Raw genomic sequence first — 23,773 nt, forward strand, 5'->3', positions numbered from 1 at the left:
GAGGAGTAGGCTCCGGGTGGGACAAGAACAATGGTGAAGGGAGCTCTGGGTCGAGCATCACCGGCCCATGGTCGAGTAGAGACCGAGGTGGAGAGTGGTGCTGCACGGGGACGGCCTCCGGGACAACAGTTGGCTGCTCCGGGTCTTTGGGGAGGCTGGAGGTCTTCCTCCTCCTCCGCCGTTTCTGATGGCGAGGAGTAGGCTCCGGGTGGGACAAGAACAATGATGAAGGGAGCTCTGGGTCGAGCATCACCGGCCCAGGGTCGAGGAGAGACCGAGGTGGAGAGTGGTGCTGGAAGTCGCCTCTAGTACCTCCTCCCCTGCGGCCTCCACGGGTCCCAGAAAACTTGACCAGGCAGGTTCCCTCAAACAATTGTTCATGCCTGACGGAAGGAGGCTCGGGGGATTTGGCCGCCATGATCTCCTCCGTTTGACGGGCCCATAGCGCAAAACATTGAAAAATGTTCATCCACGGTTTTTCGAATTCCCCCTCTCGATGGATGGGGAAGAGCCATGAAAACCCTTACCACTGGATCTATACATGACGGAGTCATTCTGTCACGGACACACACGGGAACCAGGAAGATCCAGTAGCAGTATGTTTATTTAAGTGTAATCCAAAATCGTAGTATCCAGGCAGGGGTCAAAATCCAAATAAGCAGTCAAAGACAATAAACAAGACAAGACCAGACCAGACCAGACCAGTCAAAGACAATAAACAAGACAAGACAAGACAAGACCAAACCAGACCAGACCAGACCAGGAAACAGACAACAGACAACAGAAGTGTAGTGACAATCCATAAGGACTCCGTGACAAACACTAAACAGGCAGGGTATTTATACACACAGAAACTAACAATCATGATGGGGAACAGCTGAGTGCAATGAACAGTGATGAGTGCAGACAAGGATTGTGGGGAATGCAGTTCCTAATGTGAATGACACCGTGGGGAGGAGGACCTCTAGTGGACACCCAGGGAAACACAAACCAGACACTGTGACATCCTCATCATTAGGAAGTGTTTACAAAGAGAGTTTGCTGTTGCAGAGCAGAAAACAGGGTCTTCTCGACATGTACACAACATGAACACGAACAGCTACAGCTTTTGAGGGCGGGGCAAAGAAGACGTTGTTCGCGGGCAGCCAATGAAGACCATAGGCGTTAATTATGCAAATGTGTTACATTGTTACGCATACAGGTCGCGACAGTGAAACTGGAGTTACTGACGACTCATTTAGGCGGTTCTGACTCGATTCTTTCTTTTGGGAGACAATAACTTAATTTATCGTGCACTTTACACTTTACAACTTTGTAGAACGTTTACATTCACAAACAGCCGTATTACACACTGTATGAAAGTTTGAAAAACCATAATAGGGGCACTTAAAGACCTTTTAACCTTTTTACTATCAATTTAGTTTCAGATGTGCACAAAAATAGAAGAATTCCCCAGGATGAGGCATTTTATCATCATATCACTGTATTGTCTTCTCTTCTTCTCTGTATTTTTGCTCAATTCTAGGAGGAGCTCAATACAGCACTGAAGTCCTTACAAGAGAAACTTAAATGCAATGCAGAAATGAAAGGAGAGTTTGAGAAAACAGTTCAACACATCAAGGTGAGGAAACAGAATCAGGAGTCATGTATACTATCACTGTAAACAGTAATGATTTGATATATTTAATATAATGGATTACAGTTGATTATTTCAATAAATGACGAGCATCAATCTGCTTCTGGATCCGTTCTATGTCGGGTATCTGAGTTTATCTCTGATATGAATGATGTGAAGTGTTGATGTGTGTCGATTGAGATGATTGAAGTGAATGTGATGTGATTTCAGTCTCAAGCTGAGCACACAGAGCGTCAGATTAAACAGCAGTTTGAGAAGCTTCATCAGTTTCTCAGAGATGAAGAAGAAGCTACAGTCACTGCACTGAGGGAGGAAGAGGAGCAGAAGAAGCAGATGATGAAGGAGAAGCTGGAGGAGATGAACACACACATCTCAGCTCTTTCACACACAATCAAAGACATGGAGGAGATGATGAAAGCCAATGACGTCTGCTTTCTGAAGGTCTGATTTCAGATCATTGGTTGATCATTGGTTGATTGATTGAGTTCTTTATGATAAATGGTGTGTTTGTTCTGCAGGAGTTTCCAGTCTCAATGGAAAGGTGAGTGATCTGCTCCTGTCTCTGGTCTCTCTGGTTCTGATCTAAAGCCACTGCAGTTCTGACTCCTAAATGTTCTTCCAGAGTCCAGAGCTTACAGCCGGATCCACAGATGGCTTCTGGAGCTTTGATTCATGTGCCACGATACTTGGGCAACCTGCCGTTCAGAGTCTGGAAGAAGATGCAGGACATCTTCCCAAACAGTGAGTCTGACTGCAGGAGATCTGAGCTGGAGAGTTAAAGGTTCTTCATGACACACACTGATAGATAGATAGATAGATAGATAGATAGATAGATAGATAGATAGATAGATAGATAGATAGATAGATAGATAGATAGATAGATAGATAGATAGATAGATAGATAGATAGATAGATAGATAGATTTGGAGGTTTTTAGGAGGAGTTACAAATAGGAAACTTAGTCTCAGTCAAGTCAAGTCAAGTCAAGTCATCTTCAATTATAAAGCACTTTTAACAATGTAGATTGTTTCAAAGCAGCTTTACAGAGATAAACGTATAATTTAAGGTAACAGAAATTGTTTTGGCTTTATAGCGGTTCTTTAATAAAGTTATTTTCCAGCTAAAGTTAGTTTTGATTGATTCGCTTCCGTCGCAACGATCATTTGTTATTAAATTAGGGGCCGCTATGACAACACCATTCTCTCTACACAGACTTTAAACGCGAACCTCTGAGAAACGCTGATGGCATTCACATGCGCATTAAGAATTGGTTCTATAGGTATGTGCGTTTGAATATCTGTGCACAGGTTTGGAATTCCCTACAAACCAAGTCTAAACAAAGTACTGGTCTTTCCTTATAAATTTTGATACAGAATTTTATTTTATTTTATCACTTCCGGGTAGGTACGCAAAATGAATGAATGACACTTTATCTGTAGAGTGGGAAAGGGATCCTCCATAGGGAGAGACTATTTGACACTTCAGCACTGCGTTGTCATCGGGTCCAGGCGAAGGTCCTTCGTCAGATCTGGATACGGCCTGGATCCGGCAGGCTGCGGGAAAACCTTGGGATAAACAAAGACACTAAAATTAGCGTAGATGCCATTCTTCTTATAATGTAACGAGTACATCAGGATTTTATGGGAAGTGCTCCTGGTTCTGGCTGACCTAATCTATGCAGCCTAACATTGAATTATAGAAGTCTATAATGTAATATGTGAATGCTAGATCAAAGAGATGTGTCTTTAATCTAGCTTTGAACTGACAGAGTGTGTCTGCTTCCCGGACAATGGTAGGAAGACTGTTCCAGAGTTTTGGTGCTAAATAGGAGAAGGATCTACCGCCAGCAGTCGATTTTGATATTCTAGGTATTATTAACTGACCGGAATTTTGAGATCGCAATAGACGTGAAGGACTATAATGCGTTAAGAGCTCGCTCAGGTACTGTGGAGCTAAACCATTTAGTGCCTTGTAAGAAATTAGCAATATTTAAAAATGTATACAATGTTTAATAGGCAGCCAATGCAGTGTTGACAGAACCGGGCTAATATGATCATACTTCCTGGTTCTGGTAAGAACTCGAGCTGCTGCGTTTTGAACTAGCTGTAGTTTGTTTATTAAGCGTGCAGGGCAACCACCCAGTAGAGCATTACAATAATCTAGCCTTGATGTCATGAGCGCATTAACTAATTTGTCTAAACTAAACATTTGTCAATGAGAGCATATGGCGTAATTTAGATATATTTTTAAGATGGAAAAATACTAGACACGTGACTTTCAAATGAAAGATTGGTATCAAAGAGCACACCCAGGTTCCTAACCGACGATGAAGACTTAACAGAGCAGCCATCTAGTGTTAGACAGTATTCTAGATTATTACATGAGGAAGTTTTTTGTCCAATAATTAGAATCTCTGTTTTTCAGAATTTAGAAGTAGCAAATTACGAGTCATCCAATTTTTTATATCATCTATGCATTCTGTTAATTTTGTGAATTGGTAAGTTTCGTTAGGTTTTGAAGAAATATAGAGCTGAGTATCATCAGCATAACAGTGAAAGCTAATTCCATGTTTCCTAATGATATCTCCTAATGGTAGCATGTACAGAGTGAACAGCAGCGGTCCTAGTACTGAGCCTTGTGGTACGCCATACTGAACTTGTGATCGATGAGACATCTCTTCATTTACTGCTACAAACTGATAACGGTCAGATAAGTATGATTTAAACCATGCTAGTGCAATTCCACTAATGGCAATATAGTTTTCTAGCCTATTTAATAGAATGTTGTGGTCAATGGTGTCAAATGCTGCAATAAGATCAAGTAACACTAATAGAGAGATACAACCACGATCGGATGATAAGAGCAAATCATTTGTGACTCTAACGAGAGCTGTCTCAGTACTATGGTATGGTCCAAATCCGGACTGAAAATCCTCACAGATATCATTTCTTTCAAGAAAGGAACACAGTTGTGAGGATACTGCTTTTTCTAATATCTTTGACAGAAAAGGTAGATTCGAGATCGGCCTGTAATTGACTAATTCTGTAGGATCAAGTTGCGTTTTTTTAACAAGCGGTTAAATCATAGCCAGCTTAAAGTTTTTTGGTACATATACTAGAGACAAAGACGAATTAATGATATTAAGAAGAGGATCTGTGACATCTGGAAGCATCTCTTTCAGTAGCTTAGTCGGTATAGGGTCTAACATACATGTTGTAGATTTAGATGATTTAATGAGTTTAGTAAATTCTTCCTCTCCTATAGCAACGAATGAATCAAAGTTTTCCTCCGGGAGACTACAATGCACTGCCTGATGCGATACTGTAGTAGACGATTGCATAGTTATAATTTTGTCTCTGATATTATCAATCTTATAAGTGAAGAAGTTCAGAAAGTCATTACTGCTGTGCTGCTTGGAAACTTCTGGGCTTGAAGCTTTCTTTTTCGTTAGTTTAGCCACCGTTTCAAATAAATACCTAGGATTATGTTTATTTTCTTCTAATAGGGTTGAAAAATAAGCAGATCTAGCAGCTTTTAAAGCTACACTGTGTGATTTTTACCCCCATCTAGCGGTGAAATTGTATATGACTACCCAATGAATTTTAGTTTCTATTCCTCTCAATTCCGAGGGCGTTTTAACTCCTATGGTGGCCGTATTATTCCAAGATTAACATGGCTTCCAGTTATCACTTCGTCCATAACAATAATAAACAATACGTCTAAAATTAATAAAACTACAGGACAGATGTCAGGAGGTAAACATCACCCTTGGAATCGGCTATCCCAGCATAGTCAGATTAGGCTAACGTTACAATGTGTACAAAGTAAAAGCAATTAAAAATAACTAAAACGTTCAGTGTCCTTTTTTATATAGCTTAAAAAAATTGCGCCTTTAAAACTATTCATTACCTGTGATCCGTCGCAGCACAGATTTATGTTACAAGGTAAACAATACTTTTTTACCATTGACGCGAGGATGAAGTTATACTAGAGGTCGTTCTGGCGTTATGCACAACCATGCTATGGTTAGACAAGCAACTATAAAACTTCGAATTTACACAAATTAATTACAACAGGCTGAATTACCTGTCGAGAAGAAAGCAGGCAACCTCGGCGTCCGTTTTAAAATCTTTTCTCCTCATGAGCTCTTTCCATCTGGGAAAAGTTACTCCAATATTGACTATGGTCTTGCTGATTTGTCTGTCGCGTTGACGTTTTAATTCTCTCTTTCAAATGTGAGTACGCACGCACACACACACACACACACACACACACCACACTATCTTTCAAATCTGCCGGAGCTCGCGAGTAATCTCCCCCTCGCATTCGTCATGGTGTCACTGAGTGAAAAACGCAAAAGGCGAAGCTTGAATTTACAGGCATGTCCCTCTTTGGCTAATGTAGTTTCAAGATGGAGGGGCAACATGGCGACCGGCATTCGAACCCCTCACCCGTATGTACTTTCAATGGCAGATTATAAACTTAAGAGAATACTTTATTACTTGAAAGAAGTAAATATACATTAATGAGCACATATATTTTTGAAAGAACTAAGTGTTTTTTGCTAAGAATCAACTAAAAAAGTTACACAGTGTAGCTTTAACCCTCTGGGGTCTGAGGGGTTTTTGGGGTCCTTGAGATGTTCTGACATGCCCTGACATTTGTGCTTTTTTCAGTTGCTTATAAACATATTAATGGCAAAGGTGTAAATTCACTCTATTTAGCACAAACAGGGCTACCATAATATGTGAACAACTTGCATGTACATGTTTGTATTTTTGATAGAATAATGTTTATGCATGTTTTTTTCAAAAACAAAAAACTAAAGTTTCTGAAATAAGGCCATAAAACACATTCTAAATATATGTAAATAAGACTTTTGACTAATGGATGACGTTGCCTAGAATTTTTTCTTCAAAATTATGTGAAAATCATCCTGCCTAATCATTCATATAACACAATACATTGATTTAAATCTTGTAAAACACTTTTTGTTTGGAAAGGCCATATGCGGGTGGGCGTGATTCACACCTGTGGAGTCAATGGGGCCCGCATAATGAGGCTGCATACGTAATGAGCCTTTCATTCAGGTGTGTGACTGAGCCACAAGAATGCAAGGACAATATATAACTGGTTTGTTGTTTTTTCCACAAATTTTGCTTGCAAATTGTACAATATCCAAGGTAAACATTTCTAGTAATTGTGCAGTTAATTGTTCTCATACTGTATTTTCAGATTTGGAATATATTCTCTTCCCAAATGTGTCACTAATAAAGCATAATACAATTATTTAAAGAGAAGGCTCATAATGACCTTTTAAGATTTTGTTTACATCTATCCTTATATATATATATATATATATATATATTTTTTTTTAAGGTTATACAGTTACAATAACATTTAAAATTGTAACAATATTTCCAGTGTAATCTTTCTTTGTATTCGCGATTCATATTAAAACAGTATTTTTTCCAGCTGTAGTAGCTCCACAACAGCGCGCATCTGTGCGTTCATTCATTCATAGAAAGGCGATTCATATTTAAACAGTATTTTTGCCAGCTGTAGTAGCTACACAACAGCACGCATCTGTGCGTTCGTTCGTTCATTCCAATACACAGAAACGCGATTCATATTTAAACAGTATTTTTGCCAGCTGTAGTAGCTCCACAACAGCACGCATCTTTGCGTTCATTCATTCCGATTAGAACAAAGCAAACAGAACTGACCTAATTCCTCAGCGGGATCCGTTTGCTCCTCGAAATGATACTTCCAGAACTTCTGAGGTAAATTTTTGCAGGATTATTATCAAGATAGTATTATTCCTGACAGCATCGTAAAGTACATAAGTCTGAAAGTGAACTCGCGCGTGTTATCCAGCTGATGTGGGCGTTTCACAGGTTTGTTTGGATCGCCTCACATTTGCGTTTGAATAGCGCGCGCTCTCCGTGGGCGGAGCACATTAAAACTTAATTAGCTGAGATGAGAACGACTGACATCTCTCTCTTTGCATACATATTACATAAACTGTGAATATTTGTTTTTTATAAAAATTACTTCATTTAAAAGAAGAGAATTCAATCTTCATGCCTGTGTGACTGTATGCCTGTTTGACTGAGTATTCGCTGAGTTACAGTTCATTTTCGGACGCGTTTCAGAATTGACTTCACTGACGGAGAGTAGGCAGAACTCGCATCATGTTTATTTTTCTTTATTTGGCGAAAAGCACAACACTTTGTTTTTATTATGAGCATACACAAAAATAATACACACTAAACAGGATCGATTGATGTATAACACAAGCATATAAGATAAAAATTAATATTTTATTTTTTATTTTTTTTTGCACTCATACGGAAAAAAACGAGCCTATCGCGCCGGCGCGATAGCCGACCTCAGGGGGTTAAGGTCTCTCTGTATGCAATCGAGCTCTCTTTCCATGAAATGCGAAATACCTCTAGTTTTACCTCTAGTTACCTCTGGCTGCTCTCTTAAGGGCCCGAGTGTGCTCGTTATACCACGGCGTTGGACTATTTTCTTTAATCTTCTTTAAGCGCAATGGAGCAACTGTGTCTAAAGTGCTGGAAAAGAGAGAGTTAAAAGTTTCTGTTGCAATATCGAGTTCTTCAAAGCTATCCGGGATGCTGAGATGATGAAACTGATTAGGAAGAGTATTGATAAAGCAATCTTTTGTGGCAGAAGTGATAGGTCTAACATATTTATAACACGGAGTTGGCTTTGCAGCCTTGGCTAAATGAAGTTTACACGAGACTAGATAATGATCTGAGATGTCATCGCTCTGCTGCAGAATTTCAACGGCATCCACATCTATTCCGTGTGATAATATTAGATCTAGAGTATGATTACGACAATGAGTAGGTCCTGACACGTGTTGTCTAACTCCAATTGAGTTTACCATGTCTTTAAATGCCAAACCCAATGCATCTTTTTCATTATCGATGTGTATATTAAAATCACCAACAATTAGTACTTTATCTGCAGTCAATATTAATTCTGATAGAAAGTCTGCAACTTCTTTGATAAAATCTTTATGGTGCCCTGGTGGCCTGTATACAGTAGCCAGCACAAATCTCAAACGTGATTTATCGTTTACACTACATATTTTTACATTAAGCACTAACACTTCAAAAGAATTATATTTAAAACTTGATTTCTTAGTGGTTTTGAAAATATTACTATAGATTATAGCAACACCTCCCCCTTTGCGTTTCAGACAAGGCTCATGTTTATAACAGTAATCTTGCGGGGTTGAATCATTTAAAGTAATGTAATCGTTTGGTTTTAGCCAGGTTTCTGTCAAACACAGCACATCTAGGTTATTATCTGAATCATATCATTAACAATGATATTTTGGAGTAAGGGATCGAATATTCAGCAACCCAAGCTTTAGCATTTGCCCATCTGTATTATAGCTGTTTTTTATTTGTTGAACATCAATTAAATTTTTAACCTTAGATGGGTTTGGGCGGAATTTGGATTTCCAAATTCGGGGAACAGACACAGTCTCTATATGATGATAGCTCAGAATAATAACTAGAATGTACATTTTCTTAAGGAAATGAGTGGTGCTTCCTGTGCAAAACTACACTGTCCCCTACACTGCTGGCATGTTCTTAGCAAGATGTTAGCACGATTAGTATGTTGCTAGCATGATGTTAACAAAAGTTGTATGTTCCTAGCATGATACTAACATGGTTAACATGTTGTTAGCATTGTGCTAACATGATAAGCATGCTGCTACTGCATTTTAGTTAGCATTTTTGACGTTTTAACACTTAGCTAATTGCTATTAGCATGTAGCTATTCACTGCTAACATGTGTAGCATGATAGAAGTCCTGTTTTCTAGCAGTTGTCAAAGAAACCAATCGCCAATCGTCTTGCTTAACAGTTGCTAGGCTACTCTGTTTGGTTGCTAGGGAGTGGCTTGGTAGCTGCCAATGATGATACACCAAAGGCTGCTTGGCAGTATAAATGATATAAACCAACTGCAACTCCTGACATTCACATGTAAAGATATCCCTCTTTGAATTTAGGTTGCTAGGGTGCTCGACAGTGGTTGCTAGGGCGTGGCTAGGAAGTGTTGAAGGTGATTCATGATTGGCTGTTTCCACCACCCTCATTTTTCTATGACACTTCTACTCAAATATATCCCTTTGATCTGTTTCAATGGAAGTCTATGGAACTTGTTGCTATGATGCTCTAAATGGTTGCTAGGGCGTGGTTTTATAGCTTCACAATGATCCTGAGAAACTGATTCGTCATCTGAGTAAAATGAGCCCACCCCCTTGTCTCTATGACACTGTGATCCAGAGTTATGTTCAATACATAACTTTGTTTTCTCCATCGATTGCTGGTTGGATTGCTCTGCTGATCGATTGCTCCTGTCTGCCTCGCTGCCTGCTGTGAGTTTGTTTGCTTCGGTGCTGTAAGCTCCGTCTTAGCCTTGTATTTCTTTGATTTGAACCATCATTTACTACAATTTGTAGTTGTTTATACTAAATACATCTTACCCAACATCTCAGATTAACCTGACATCGCTAGCTTCCGTTACTACTAGCACAACACGCTAGTAATTCGCTTCTGCTAGCCTGTTAACGCGCCACCCGTGCACTCAGCTATTTTTTTATTTTTCTCTCGTGCGCCCGCGCCTTTGAGTTCATTAAAAGCTGCTCAGGTGAGTAAGAATCACTCAACAAACACGGTGAGTAATGTCTTGTCCTGTTATTGTCACCTGCACTTCATGTCACATGTTTAGCATAGCCTTCTCTGTTGGCAATATACTGTAGGATTTATATGTGATAAATGCAAGGAGTCAGTTAGGCTGACAGAGAAGATTTCAGAATTAGAGGCACGCATCCAAATTTTAATTGAGTATAGTAAGAGTGCTAGAGCTTTAGATACTATTTTGGATGCGCCTAGCGTGAACTCTTTACATGATGCGGTTCCAGCTGAAGTAGTGCCTGAGCAGCCGGGCAAATGGGTGACAGTGAGGGATCGCTCTAGTCGCGGATCAAAAAAACACTCTTCCGGGAGACTTCCGGTGATGCGGACCGAGTAGCAGCGTTCGGTGTGAGCTCCCGCTTTGTCGATGCGAAATATCCTGATACTAATGCTTAATTCAGCCCAAGTCGATAAAAAAACACGTGTAGAATTTAGCTGATGTCATTGGACCACTTCTGGGGTAAAGCTTTTGTTAAAATGGCTTCAAAATCCACGAAAAAGACACAGGAGAAGAAGAACGTCACGGCTAGCAACACGGATAAGACACAAGATGGCAATACAGAGACTGCAGAGACGGATGTGTTGAGTCCCGCAATGACCAAGGCCATGGCCACACTTACAGCAAATATATCCGGGGTGATAGAGGCTAAGTTTGACTCTTTCCTGCAAAAGATTGGAGACATATCGAAAGAGTTGCAAGACACAACTAAGCGTGTTGGGGAAGCTGAACATCGCATCTCCGCGGTGGAGTTGTTGTGGTTTAAATCTTTTCAGGGAAATGACTTCAAAGATATTTGATATCAGAAATATTAGACTTTATTAACAAACAAAGCCGAGTGCCCCTCTGCAGAAAGACCCCTCCAGAAAGATTGCCCAGCAAACGTATATACCCTCTCCTTGTCCCAAACATGGTAATACATTCTATAGGTATTTTGAGAAATAGTTTGTACCATGTGACTTTACTGAAATAGAATTTTCTGCTGTAACAACACCTTGTGCTCTCAGGTTTCAAAGTCAGCCAAAGTCACCCACAGACAAGGAAATAATAGTGTACAAAAAACAGTTAAATTACTTATTTTCTAAATAATAAAATCTTCAACAGAGGACGTAAATGTCGAGACGGAGAAACGTGTCTCATACCTGGAAAAAGTTGTGGCCTCTCTACAGGAACGGCTGGATGACCAGGAGGATCGAGGCAGACGTAAAAACCTCAGAATAATCGGTCTGCCAGAATCCTCAGAGGGCTCATCTGTTGTAAGTTTCATGGAGATGTGGCTCCCCAAAGTTTTGACACTGACCACCAAGGACGGGAAAATAAAGTTGGAAAGGGCGCATCGGGTGTCGGGCCCGGCGAGGAGGGGAGCCGACTCACGCAGACCTTACCCCCGCGCTATGATTGTAAGGTTTCACCACTACAGCGATCGGGTTCGGGTGCTAGAGGCAGCCAGGTGGGCGAAGGAGCTTCATTTTGAGGACAGCAGAATTTTCTTTTTCCAAGACTTCTCCAGCGGAACTCAGAGGAAACGTCGGGCTTTTGACGAGGCCAGAAGGAGGCTCCAGTCGCTCGGACTACACACCTATGGCCTAAATTATCCTGCAACTCTGAGGATCACCGTGAATAACACTACCAAGTCCTTTATTAAGCCAGAAGAAGCTATGGCATACAGATGTGGCCTTTAAAAATGCGCGTCTCAGAGAGAAGAATGCTGCGAGCACTTCCGAAATTCTGCGGGATCGTGCAGAAGGGGGATTAGATGTTGGACGCAGGAAATAATAAAACCTGTAGATGGCAGTCGAGTTTCATGTGGCCATACTGAGTTGACGAAGTATGACGAATACAATGTTTTCTTTTGCCAGTTACATAAACAGTCACATATTCTTCATAAAAATCTGACTCAAACGCGCATCATTTGTCTTATTTTTTTTTCTGTGTACTTACAGTAGAAGAGACGTGATGTAGGCTATGATAACTGAGTCTTATAACACAATAATTTGCGTAGACCTTTGAAGAGACCGAGATCATTTGCGCATTATCATTATCTAATTTTACATTTAGTTCATTTTTGCATCTTAACGTTTTAAATAGTTTTAACATGGTTGTAATGCGCTTTTCTGCATTACTGTACAGTACTTTTTATATTATCATGTTTCCCTTATAGGCGTCGATTTCGGTGGGGACGGTGGGTATGCACCCACCAGATTTCGTCATGAGTCATTTTGTACCCACCACTTTTAACTTCAGTCCATAATAATTTGACTTTGGGTTCTATTGACCGTTTTCAGTGGTTATGAGGAGCTTAATTAATTTAACCTGAGATGTGCGTTATATCGCCTTTTGATCATTCTTTGTGTTGTCGATTTTTGACACAGTTTCATTATATGTTCATAATAATTTGATTCATAATTATGTCATTTTTTTCTAAAAGTAAAAAAAAACTAAAAGATTTTCTAAAAGCAATATTCTAAAGAGATACAAAGACAGTGTACGCCACCAGATTTCGTCATGAGTCATTTTGTACCCACTACTTTTAACTTCCGTTGACCGTTTTCAGTGGTTATGAGGAGCAATATGAGAGAAATTTTTTTGTAATCATTGTCTGACACAAAAAAAAAAATTAGAATATTCATTTTATTTTAATTTTCGTGTTCGCATTTATGAGGGGAAAAAACAACGTGTCAGTTTACGGTTATGGACGTGAGCGCTCTAAAAGCGGCACTAAAAGACTGCTTTAAAACTTTCACAGAGACCTCAAACAGAACAGCTGCCTTTCTTTAAATTGAATTTCGTTTTGTATTAATTATATCTTAATTTTAATCAGTGTTTCGTGAACCATTTGCCTGGATTTAAGAAGTAAATATAGCAGACAATCACGATATTGGAGGCACCGGCGATATCTCATAAATGAACCGAAACTCAGCGTGTAATGAACATTCACATTTACAGTGTATTTAGACACATTTAGACGCATTCATAATCATTACTTTTACCGGTTCTTTGTGGCAAGCTTTATGCGTGCGGTCGTGCGCAGTGCGGCTATATTACGTAAACACTCATGATCCATATAAGTAGGCTAATTAAATTAATATAAAGGGGCGATTTGTCCATGAATTACTTAAATGAACAACTAGCCTAGTATACTAGTCGACTAGAAAAAAAAAAGAAAAAAAAACTTTTAGTCGAAAGCAGCCCTTATTCCACATATTTTCGAACCAGGCAACATGACATCTGTGTTGAGCGAGCGACCGGAATGAATAGCGGAGCGGAATATTCAGAAATGCGCTCTCCACTCACGAGCTCTGATCGGAACAAACCCGAACCTCACTGTCTGCTGAACTTGCAGAATCATCAAAATATAATATTTTCTAAAGAAGAATTTTAAAACTTTATTGGTGGTAGTTGAGAAGAATTCCTCTTTCCATATCTAAATCATTTCGAGTGCAATATAAATGTACATTACTGTTATTCTTATTATATAAGAATAATACGTATTTTTTACAACATTTTTAACATAATAGAGAATATAAGTTTAGCGTGTTGTGTGTATTTCCTAATTATAAGCTTTTGGTGAAATTGCAACAAATCTAAAAGAGTAAAAGTGCATAAAAACATAAAAACATGGCGTCGTCTCAAGAAATATCTGCGTACACACGAAACCACTGAAACCGATTTTAAAACGATGTAGCCTAGTAGGTTATACATACCAGACCAGGCAGGCACTGTAATTCTGCCACAGTATACTAAAAACGGAGAAGACTTAAAGCATGCGCATAAACCTTGCGCGCTATACAACAATAATATTAGGCACAGTAGCTTCTTTTTTTCTTTTCTTTTTTTATCAAGAACTTTGTTGAACAATATGAACAACCATAAATGGTCTGGTACAAAATATGAGTCACGATATTCGATAGTTAACGGATGCATAAAGCTTGCCACAAAGAACTGGCAAAAGTAATCATGTGTCAAGTATAGCAAGGAGACATTTTAATTGTTTACTAATAATCTAGTGTTTTATGTGTCAGTCAAAGATGTTGACAATGCTGACTCGTCATCTTCGCAGATATTGTGAACGTGCCTATAGAGAGAAATGCACACTTACATAAGAGAGTTGTCTGTTTCTTTTCGTTTTGAATTGTTTTGTTTAAAAGTGGACATTTCAAGCTTTCTAGATACATTTCTGAGTTTCGGTTCATTTATGAGAGGAGCTCAGTTCACGAGCAATGCAAGTTATATCGCGCCGGTGCCTCCATTTCCTGATTAAATAGTCTTAAATGCGTCTTCGTGGACAGAAACCAATATAATCTTCCTGATTTAATCACGTAAAACATAAGTCTAAACACAAGCACCACTCTTCTGAATGATGGTAACCACAAACCTCCAAGAGTTTGTAAACCAATTGTTTGTAAAACATATTTAATACTTACAAATTCAAAAAAAAAAAAAAATAATTTTGCAGTGTATAGGCTAAATAAAACGACATTAAGAAAGTTATTTCCAAAATGTAATTAATTGCACAGTCTTTGTTTTAGCTGCTTGTTTTAGCTGCTAACAATTGCACAGAGTCAAGAAAGTACAACCACCCACCCCCCCAGGTCTGCTGATTCAACCCCCAATGCTAATCGATCTCCTCTCAGGGAATCAAAAGAAAACCGGTTTTTCCAGTTTTCACCAGCGTGTGGTTGGGGTTTTAATCCCTTGCAGCTCCTTTGTTTAAATGCTATTTAAGCAAATCTACTATACATACGCTTTAAGTTATTTCAAATTAATGTTTATAGCTTAATTTGTTGATATCGCGTAACTTAATTTGACATATGTTGATATAACCAACTGACATTGTAGATTCCATTGCATGCCAGGAAGATTATGCTTTGTTTTAAGTAATGAGCATTTACTATAATATAGCCGCACTCAAGCGTACGACCGCACGCATAAAGCTTGCCACAAAGAACCGGTAAAAGTAATGATTATGAATGCGTCTAAATGTGTCTAAATACACTGTAAATGTGAATGTTCATTACACGCTGAGTTTCGGTTCATTTATGAGATATCGCCGGGGCCTCCAATGTCGTGATTGTCTGCTATATTTACTTCTTAAATCCAGGCAATTGGTTCACGAAACATTGATTAAAATTAAGACATAATTAATACAAAACGAAATTCAATTTAAAGAAAGGCAGCTGTTCTGTTTGAGGTCTCTGTGAAAGTTTTAAAGCAGTCTTTTAGTGCCGCTTTTAGAGCGCTCACGTCCATAACCGTAAACTGACACGTTGTTTTTTCCTTCATAAATGCGAACACGAAAACTAAAATAAAATTAATATTATATATATATATATATATATATATATATATTTTTTTTTTGTGTCAGACAATGATTACAAAATTTTTCTCTCACATTGCTCCTCATAACCAAAACGGTCAACGGAAGTTAAAAGTAGTGGGTACAAAATGACTCATGACGAAATCTGGTGGGTATACGTACACTGTCTTTGTATCTCTTTAGAATATTGCTTTTAGAAAAACTTTTAGTTTTTTTACTTTTAGAAAAAAATGACATAATTATGAATCAAATTATTATGAACAAGTAATGAAACTGTGTCAAAATTCGACAACACAAAGAATGATCCAAAAGCGATATAACGCACATCTCAGGTTAAATTAATTATAAAAAACAGGGAACATTTTGTAAAAGCAAAACTGAACAAAATGCATAATTAAAATAATTGTATTAGGCTATGTGTTACCGAATATTTAATACCACTTCCCCATAATGTTGTAATTATTTTTTTAAAACAACATCTGTCAAACTGTCAATCAGATACCTCTTATCTGGTCATTTTTATTTTATTTTAGAAGTCATAACTGTTGATCACCCTATGGATTTTGTGAATATGAATATTTAGAATATTTACAAACTGTCGGCAAGACCTCAAGCCAACCCCGGACATTCTGAGACTAACGTGGAAAAATCTTTATGCTTAATGCATTAAGACAGTTTAATTAAAATATTTATTAATAATTGAATGGCAAATCAGATGCGCCCAACGTATGCTACGCGTTGTGCTGCGACATTACCTCACAAGAAATATCTGCCCAAGAACAATCACACAAGAAATATCTGCACGAATTAAGAATCTGGGTAAGTCGCATTATTTAAGCCTTGCATTATGTTAGGATGATTTTGTGTATATATATAAAAAAATACTGCTGGGTTTTTACAGGCAGAGCCACGTGCATTATGCTCACACTAAATTCTCTGTTGCGCTTAGTATAAATGCGCATTGCATGCACAATCATCTTAATAGTTGTACAAAAAAGTTATGCGCTGGCAAGAACGTCACTTTGCTGTTTTAATAAAAGCAATGTTAAATATTCTGCATGCACTCATCTCCTGGAAACCACAGCAATGACAAAGCATATAAAAATTCGTAAACGTTGTCCAATACCCCTTCTTGTCTTAATGAACCTTTTGCATTTACAAATATTTTCAAATGTCTGTATAATACAGTAGCCTACTGTAAATATTTGTGTCTATTACTATTTATAATTTACATTTTATTGTGGATGTTTTCTCACAATCATGACGTAATGTGAAGTAAAATAAAAAATCTAATGTAAAGTTGTTTTTTATGCGCCACCTGGTGGATATTCTGTGAAGCGAAACACATTGAGGGATTTTTTTAAGTAGGCCCCCCCGAAGCACTTGCAGAATTCTGCGAGACTCTACGAGACGAATTGCCGAATGCCGCGGGAGAAAACGCGCGTTTTTAAAGGCCAGATCTGTATATAAACACGCTTGGTGGTGAAGGCACTGTACCGGACTAACGAGCGTGAGTAAGTAAGATCTTACAATTTAGTCATGGTCTGTGACGAACAAACTGAAATATACAGTTCATGCTGCTGTAGCTTGTTTCCAAACTCAATGTTTTGGAGAACGAGTGTAAAAGACTGGCGTTAAGACTATCATGTTAAGGGCATTTGGACTATGTCTCGTGTCTATCGGTTTTTTCCCTGTCACCAACAGGTGGTAGCACATAATTATTTAATTTTATTTACTTAAAAAAAAAAAAAAAAAAAAAAAAACATTTTTTTGTTGTTGTTGTTGTTGTTGTTGTTGTTGTTGTTGTTGTTGTTGTTGTTGTTGTTGTTGTTGTTGTTGTTTTTTTTTTTTTTTTTTTTTTTTTTTTTTTTTTTTGTCTTTATATTATTAACTTTCTGACTGTATAGATACCAGAGATATCCCTGTTCTTTTTGTGTGATACTATGTGGAAAAATACAAGTGATGGTTGAACGTCAGCTCAGTGAACATAGGGCTGATTGAATAATTGATTGCACTCGATATTGTGGGTTCAGAAACATCATAGTCGCATCTGAAGTAAGGTTAAGAGGGCCAAGCAAGGGTCTCTCTTCTGAAGTTGGGGTCTCCACCCTTCTCTTTATTTCGAGTTCCATTTGCCTGTTTGCTCATGGGAGACTGTGTGTATATAGTTTTGATCAGGAGGTTATTCTAGGGTTAGGGAAGACAGCGCAGCACTTTGAGTTTCTCTTTCTGTTTTATCTTTTTTCCGGTCACAATGTATGGTACATGGAGGGAATTAGATTATGGATAGTATAATGCATACAGACTTAAGGCAACAACCAATCCTCGCTCTATTTAATTCTTTACAACCACTATGATTGACTCTATACTTAAGGTATGTACATGGAATATTAGAGGCATACATCATCCTGTGAAAAGAAAAAAAATATTGACGTATCTAAAAAAAGAAGAGGTTGGCATAGCCCTACTGCAGGAAACACACCTAAAAGACATGAAAAACTTAAACGGGAATGGGTGGGACAAGTTTTTTTTTTCTTCTTTCACGTCCAATAGTAGAGGAGTCTGCATCCTTATTAACAAACGGCTTCCTTTTAAGCTAGAATCCTGTATTAAAGATAATGCAGGAAGATATGTTGCAATAAAAGGACACCTGTTTGGCGAAAATATATCTATTTTAAATGTTTATGCTCCACCAGGTCATCCTCCTGCTCTCATTACAAAAGCTTTTTCAGAATTAGCGGAGTTGGACTGTGCTCAGTCATTTGCTGGTGGTGACTTAAATTGCATATTAGACCCTCGCATTGATAAGTTACCTGCTGAAAGAACTAACCCTACTAAACGGGCGCAAGCAACCGCTGATGTATGTGAAGAACTAGGTTATTTGGATGTGTGGCGAGCACTCAATCCAAACAACAAAGAATTCACATTCTTCTCTGGAGTGCATAAAAGTAGCTCTAGAATAGACTACTTGTTTGTCCCTAAAGCAATGTTGTATTCTGTTTCATCTTGTGATATTGGGAGCATTACAATATCGGACCATGCCCCGGTTTACTTAAAGTTCTCACATGGAGAGGCCCAGCAACGATCAAGTAAATGGCGGTTTAATAACCATCTGTTGTATGACCCAAATTTTATATCTTTTTTTCGGACTGAGTTTCAGCTATTCTTTTCATGTAATAATACACCTGATGTATCTCCTTCTATTTTGTGGGAGACTTGTAAGGCTTACTCACGCGGTTTGATAATATCTTATGAAAAAAGCACAAAACGGAAGTGTCAAGAAAAGCAACGGAAACTGGAGTTACAGCTAGCTGAGTGTGAGAGGGCATATAACCAGAATCCTACGGATACTAATCTTAAAACAACTTTTTCCACAAGAGCAGCACTTAACTCACTGCTCACTCAGAAGGCAGAGCAGACTATAAGATTCGCAAGGCAGAAATTATATGAATTTGGTAACAAACCTAGCAAATATTTAGCCAACCTGGTTAAGAATAGACCTATCTCTCAGAACATATCTTCAGTTAAAGATGTCTTGGGGCAGGCAAAACTGGATAGCAATGGCATAAATAAGGTTTTTGTAGAATTTTATGCAAAGTTATATACAAGTGAGCAGCCAGCAGGGTCTTCCAGACTTATGGAGGGCTTTTTCTCCAATCTGAATCTGCCCAAGCCTAATGACCAACAAAAGACAGTACTGAACGGACCGATAACACTGGAAGAAGTAGCTAAAGCTGTTGGTGTTTTACAATCAGGAAAGGCTCCAGGCCCTGATGGCTTTAGCTCGGACTTTTACAAATGTTTTAAGCCGCTGTTGGTGAAGCCCCTACTTGCCATGTTTAATGACTCCTTCGAGAAGAGAGCTCTTCCCAAAACACTTACAGAAGCGAACATTAGCCTGATTCTTAAGAAGGATAAACCAGCGGATATGTGTTCATCCTACCCACCTATCAGTCTACTAAACTTAGACTTTAAGATTTTATCTAAAATACTAGCCTTAAGACTAGAGAAAATCCTCCCAACTATCATTAATAATGATCAGACAGGGTTTATTACTGGAAGGAACTCATGTAATAATGTTAGAAGGTTACTTAACATTATTCAGCTGTGTCAGCAAAATAATCTTAAAGGTATGGTAGTGTCATTGGATGCAGAAAAAGCCTTTGACCGTATAGAATGGGATTTTTTGTTTTTCACACTCAAGTAATTTGATTTAGGTAAAGATTTTATTGAATGGGTCAAGCTGCTTTATCATAACCCAGTAGGGTCTGTCATCACAAATGGTAAATGCTCTCCCTACTTTGCTTTGGGAAGGGGCACTCGCCAAGGGTGCCCCTTATCACCACTGCTGTTTGCAATCGCAATCGAGCCACTAGCAGAAGCCATTAGAACCCACCCTTCTATTCATGGTATATCGATTAATCATAGGCAACATAAGATTTCTCTGTATGCTGACGATGTTCTATTGTTTATCACGCAACCAGAAATATCTGTTACGTTAGTCCTTACTGTTATTAACGAGTTTAGTAAGTTTTCTGGTTACAAAATAAATTTCAGTAAGTCAGAGGCCTTGCCATTGGGTCGGGTGCATCACTCTCTTCCCCCCGGCTTGTCACCTTTCAGATGGGCAACAGAAGGTTTTCTTTATCTAGGTATATGTATTACTCCTCTGCTGCAAAGGATGTTTAAAGCAAATTTTCAGCCTTTGCTTAAACGCATCCATGATGACCTAGAGAGATGGTCTTCTTTACCACTCTCAATGCTGGGAAGAATCTCTTTAATTAAGATGAATATCTTACCACGACTGCTCTACAAATTCCAAATGATCCCAGTCGTACTAAATAATAATACTATTAAGACGGTTAACGGTTGGTTCAGATCATTTATATGGAATGGCAAGAGACCACGACTTAAATTAACAAAATTGCAATTGTCATCGGGTCAGGGGGGTTTGGCAGTTCCCAACATTAGACTATATCAAGTGGCTTCCCAATTTCGATATCTAGTAGATTGGGTACGGAGTGACTCGGACTCTGTCTGGCTCGATATTGAGGCATATAATTTAGGTAAGCCATTACAATTAGCTAGTCTCCCTTTTATCCTGAATCGGAATAAACTAGAGGTTGCAGAGGGTAATTTCATTGTTAAATCCACACTAAAGGCTTGGGACATGATTAAGAAATGGGAAAAGAGAACAGATGTTTTATCTCCAATTACTCCAATACGAAGAAATACAGATTTTCTCCCTGGCATGACAGATAATGGGTTTGCTCTGTGGGAAAGTGCTGGTATCACAACTTTGAAAGACTTATTTGAAGGGGACAGAATGATGTCATTTGACCAACTAAGACTGAAATACAACTTATCACACACACATTTTCTTAGGTTCCTACAAATCAAAAGCTTTATACAGAATCCAATTCGGCATAAATTTACTCTGGAAATGTCACCAATTGAGCAACTACTATACAAAATACATAGCAATAAGGCTATAGTAAGGCGATGCTATGAGGCCTTTTATAAGTCCATTAAGACTAATAATACAATTATTCAAACATGGGCTCAGGACCTTGGGGCGGTAATAGATAAAGTTATGGAGGCGGACATATGGGAGCATGCTAATAGCATATCCATGTGTACTAGAGCGAAGGAATTACAATTTAAGTTACTGCATCGCCTTCAGATATCACCTGAACTCAGACATAAGATGGACCCAAGGAAATCAGCTCTGTGTATGAAATGTAACAGGGAAGTTGGTAGCTTTATACATACTGTATGGACCTGTATGCATATCCAGGATTTTTGGGTAGAAGTGGCTTTGAAATTAGACTTGGTTTTTAATAAGAAGTTGGACCTGGACCCAGTGTGTTTATTGTTGGGATTACCACACCCACAAATAAAAGGATCACATTGTCAAAAATTGTGGAATGTTTTAACATATGCTGCACGTAAAGCTATATTGTTGAAATGGATTTCAAATAAACCACCTACAGTTTTAGACTGGCATAAGGTAATATTTGAACTTTTACCCATGGAATACTTGACATACTGGTCCAGAGGGAAAATTGGTTTATTTTATCATATATGGACCCCATTTCTTGATTATGTAGGACCTAGAATATCTGACATATTTTGGAAGGTGCTTCCCAGACCAAGGAATAACAGTTAAATGTTATAGGAGAAGTTTTGCTGTTTGTAATACTACTTTTGGTTGTTTTGTTTTTTACTTTCTATCTTATCTCCTAATTGTTGTAATGTATACTTATTTTTATTTATTTATTTTTTATTTTTTTTTAATTATTATTATCTTTTAATTTTATACTATTGTTAATTATTGTCATTACCATTGCCATATGATATTCTACCATGACTGTGACTGAATGCTGTGCTGCATGTTCAACTTTGGAGGGGGGGTGGGGTTCTCTTGAAGGGGGGGATAGATGTAAAAAATGTTGAATATGTGAATAAGATGTGATGCATAATTAATAAAAAAAAAAAAAAAGAAAAAAAAAGAAAAAACACTCTTCCGTTCCGATTACCATAACAAATCGATTTGCCCCGCTCAGTGAAACACCCACTGAGAATTCTGTTGATTGTGCCCTAGTAATTGGTGATTCGATCACACGGAACGTGAAAATAGAGACACCAGCGACCATAGTCACATGTTTGGTGGGAGCCAGAGCGCCTGACATCAAAGCAAATTTAAAAGTGCTGGCAAATGCTAATCGTAAATTCTCTAAGATCATTATTCACGTCGGCACTAATGATGTTCGACTCCGCCAGTCGGAGATCACCAAAATGAATATTAAAGAGGTGTGTGAACTCGCAAGTACGATGTCAAGCACTGTAATTTGCTCTGTCCCCCTTCCTGTTCGCAGGAGTGATGAGATAGTTAGTAGATTGTGTTCACTGAATCGCTGGCTGTCTAAGTGGTGTCCGCTTAATAATATAGAATTCATAGACAATTGGAAAAGTTTTTGGGGCAAACCTGACCTGTTGAAAAGAGATGGTATTCATCCCTCCTGGGATGGTGCTGCTCTTCTCTCTAGTAATATGGCACATAGTCTTAGAGCTCAAACATGACAATCTGGGGCTCAGGTCAGGAAGCAGACAGACTGGCTTAACCGACCGTCTGCTAGCGGCCTCGCGTCACCCAGGTCAGATAAATCCTATCACATAGAGCCTCTTTCACCTAGCTATCATCATATAGAGACTGTGTCTGTTCCCCGAATTTGGAAATTCAAAAAAAACCATCTAAGGTTAAAAATGTAATTGATGTTCAACAAATAAAAAACAGCTATAATACAGATGAGCAAATGCTAAAGCTTGGGTTGCTGAATATTCGATCGCTTACTTCAAAAGCACTTGTTGTTAATGATATGATTCAGATAATAAGCTAGATGTGCTGTGTTTGACAGAAACCTGGCTAAAACCAAACGATTACATTGCTTTAACCCTCTGGGGTCTGAGGGGTTTTCTGGGCCTGGAGGTGTTCTGACATGCTCTGACATTTGTGCTTATTTTTGTTACTTGTTACATTTTCATGGCTAAAATCTGATTACACTGTATTCAGCACAAACTCTGCTACAATAATATATCAGCAGCAAGTATATAAAAGTTTGTAGTTTTGAGATAATAACATTTATGCGTGGTTTGTGAAAAAAACTAAAAAAAAATGTCACTGAAATAAGCTCATGAAAACCATACTGATTATTTCTTCATAAGACTTTTGACACTAGAATATTTGCTTCAAAACTATGTGAAAATCACCCTGACTGCTCATTCAGATAAGACAACATATTGATTTTAAATGTGTAAGACGTGTTTTGTGTGATAAAGCTTTATGCAAGAATCGTGGACATCTCATTAATATGTAAGCTTTCCACACCTGAGAAAGACAAAGAACCTCCTTAACGGCCCTATTAGGAGCCATCAGGCCCTATCATTCTGAGCAACCTTGCACAAAGAATGAGGAGATTTAAAAAAGAATGGCTTTTTGATTGTTTTTAATTTATGTACAACACAACATAATCCAAAGATACACAAATGACAAAAAAACACATTATTTAACACACTGAACTA

The 23,773-nt window shown here is 38.3% G+C and overlaps 1 protein-coding gene across 1 annotated transcript in view; it reads left to right on the top strand.

Moving 5' to 3' along the window:
• LOC308679986 (nuclear factor 7, ovary-like) overlaps positions 1–23,773 on the top strand; it is a gene marked incomplete at both ends in the record, with an annotated part of 32,880 nt that overhangs the window by 3,204 nt on the left and 5,903 nt on the right. Inside the window, 4 exons of the mRNA XM_081347860.1 lie at positions 1,526–1,621; positions 1,847–2,077; positions 2,155–2,177; positions 2,259–2,377. Of these exons, the coding sequence (XP_081203986.1) occupies positions 1,526–1,621; positions 1,847–2,077; positions 2,155–2,177; positions 2,259–2,377 (469 nt within the window). The remainder of the gene's footprint in view (positions 1–1,525; positions 1,622–1,846; positions 2,078–2,154; positions 2,178–2,258; positions 2,378–23,773) is intronic.

Source organism: Scardinius erythrophthalmus (assembly GCF_964197995.2).
Source record: "Scardinius erythrophthalmus genome assembly, chromosome: 19".
In the NCBI taxonomy this organism is placed as follows: domain Eukaryota; kingdom Metazoa; phylum Chordata; class Actinopteri; order Cypriniformes; family Leuciscidae; genus Scardinius; species Scardinius erythrophthalmus.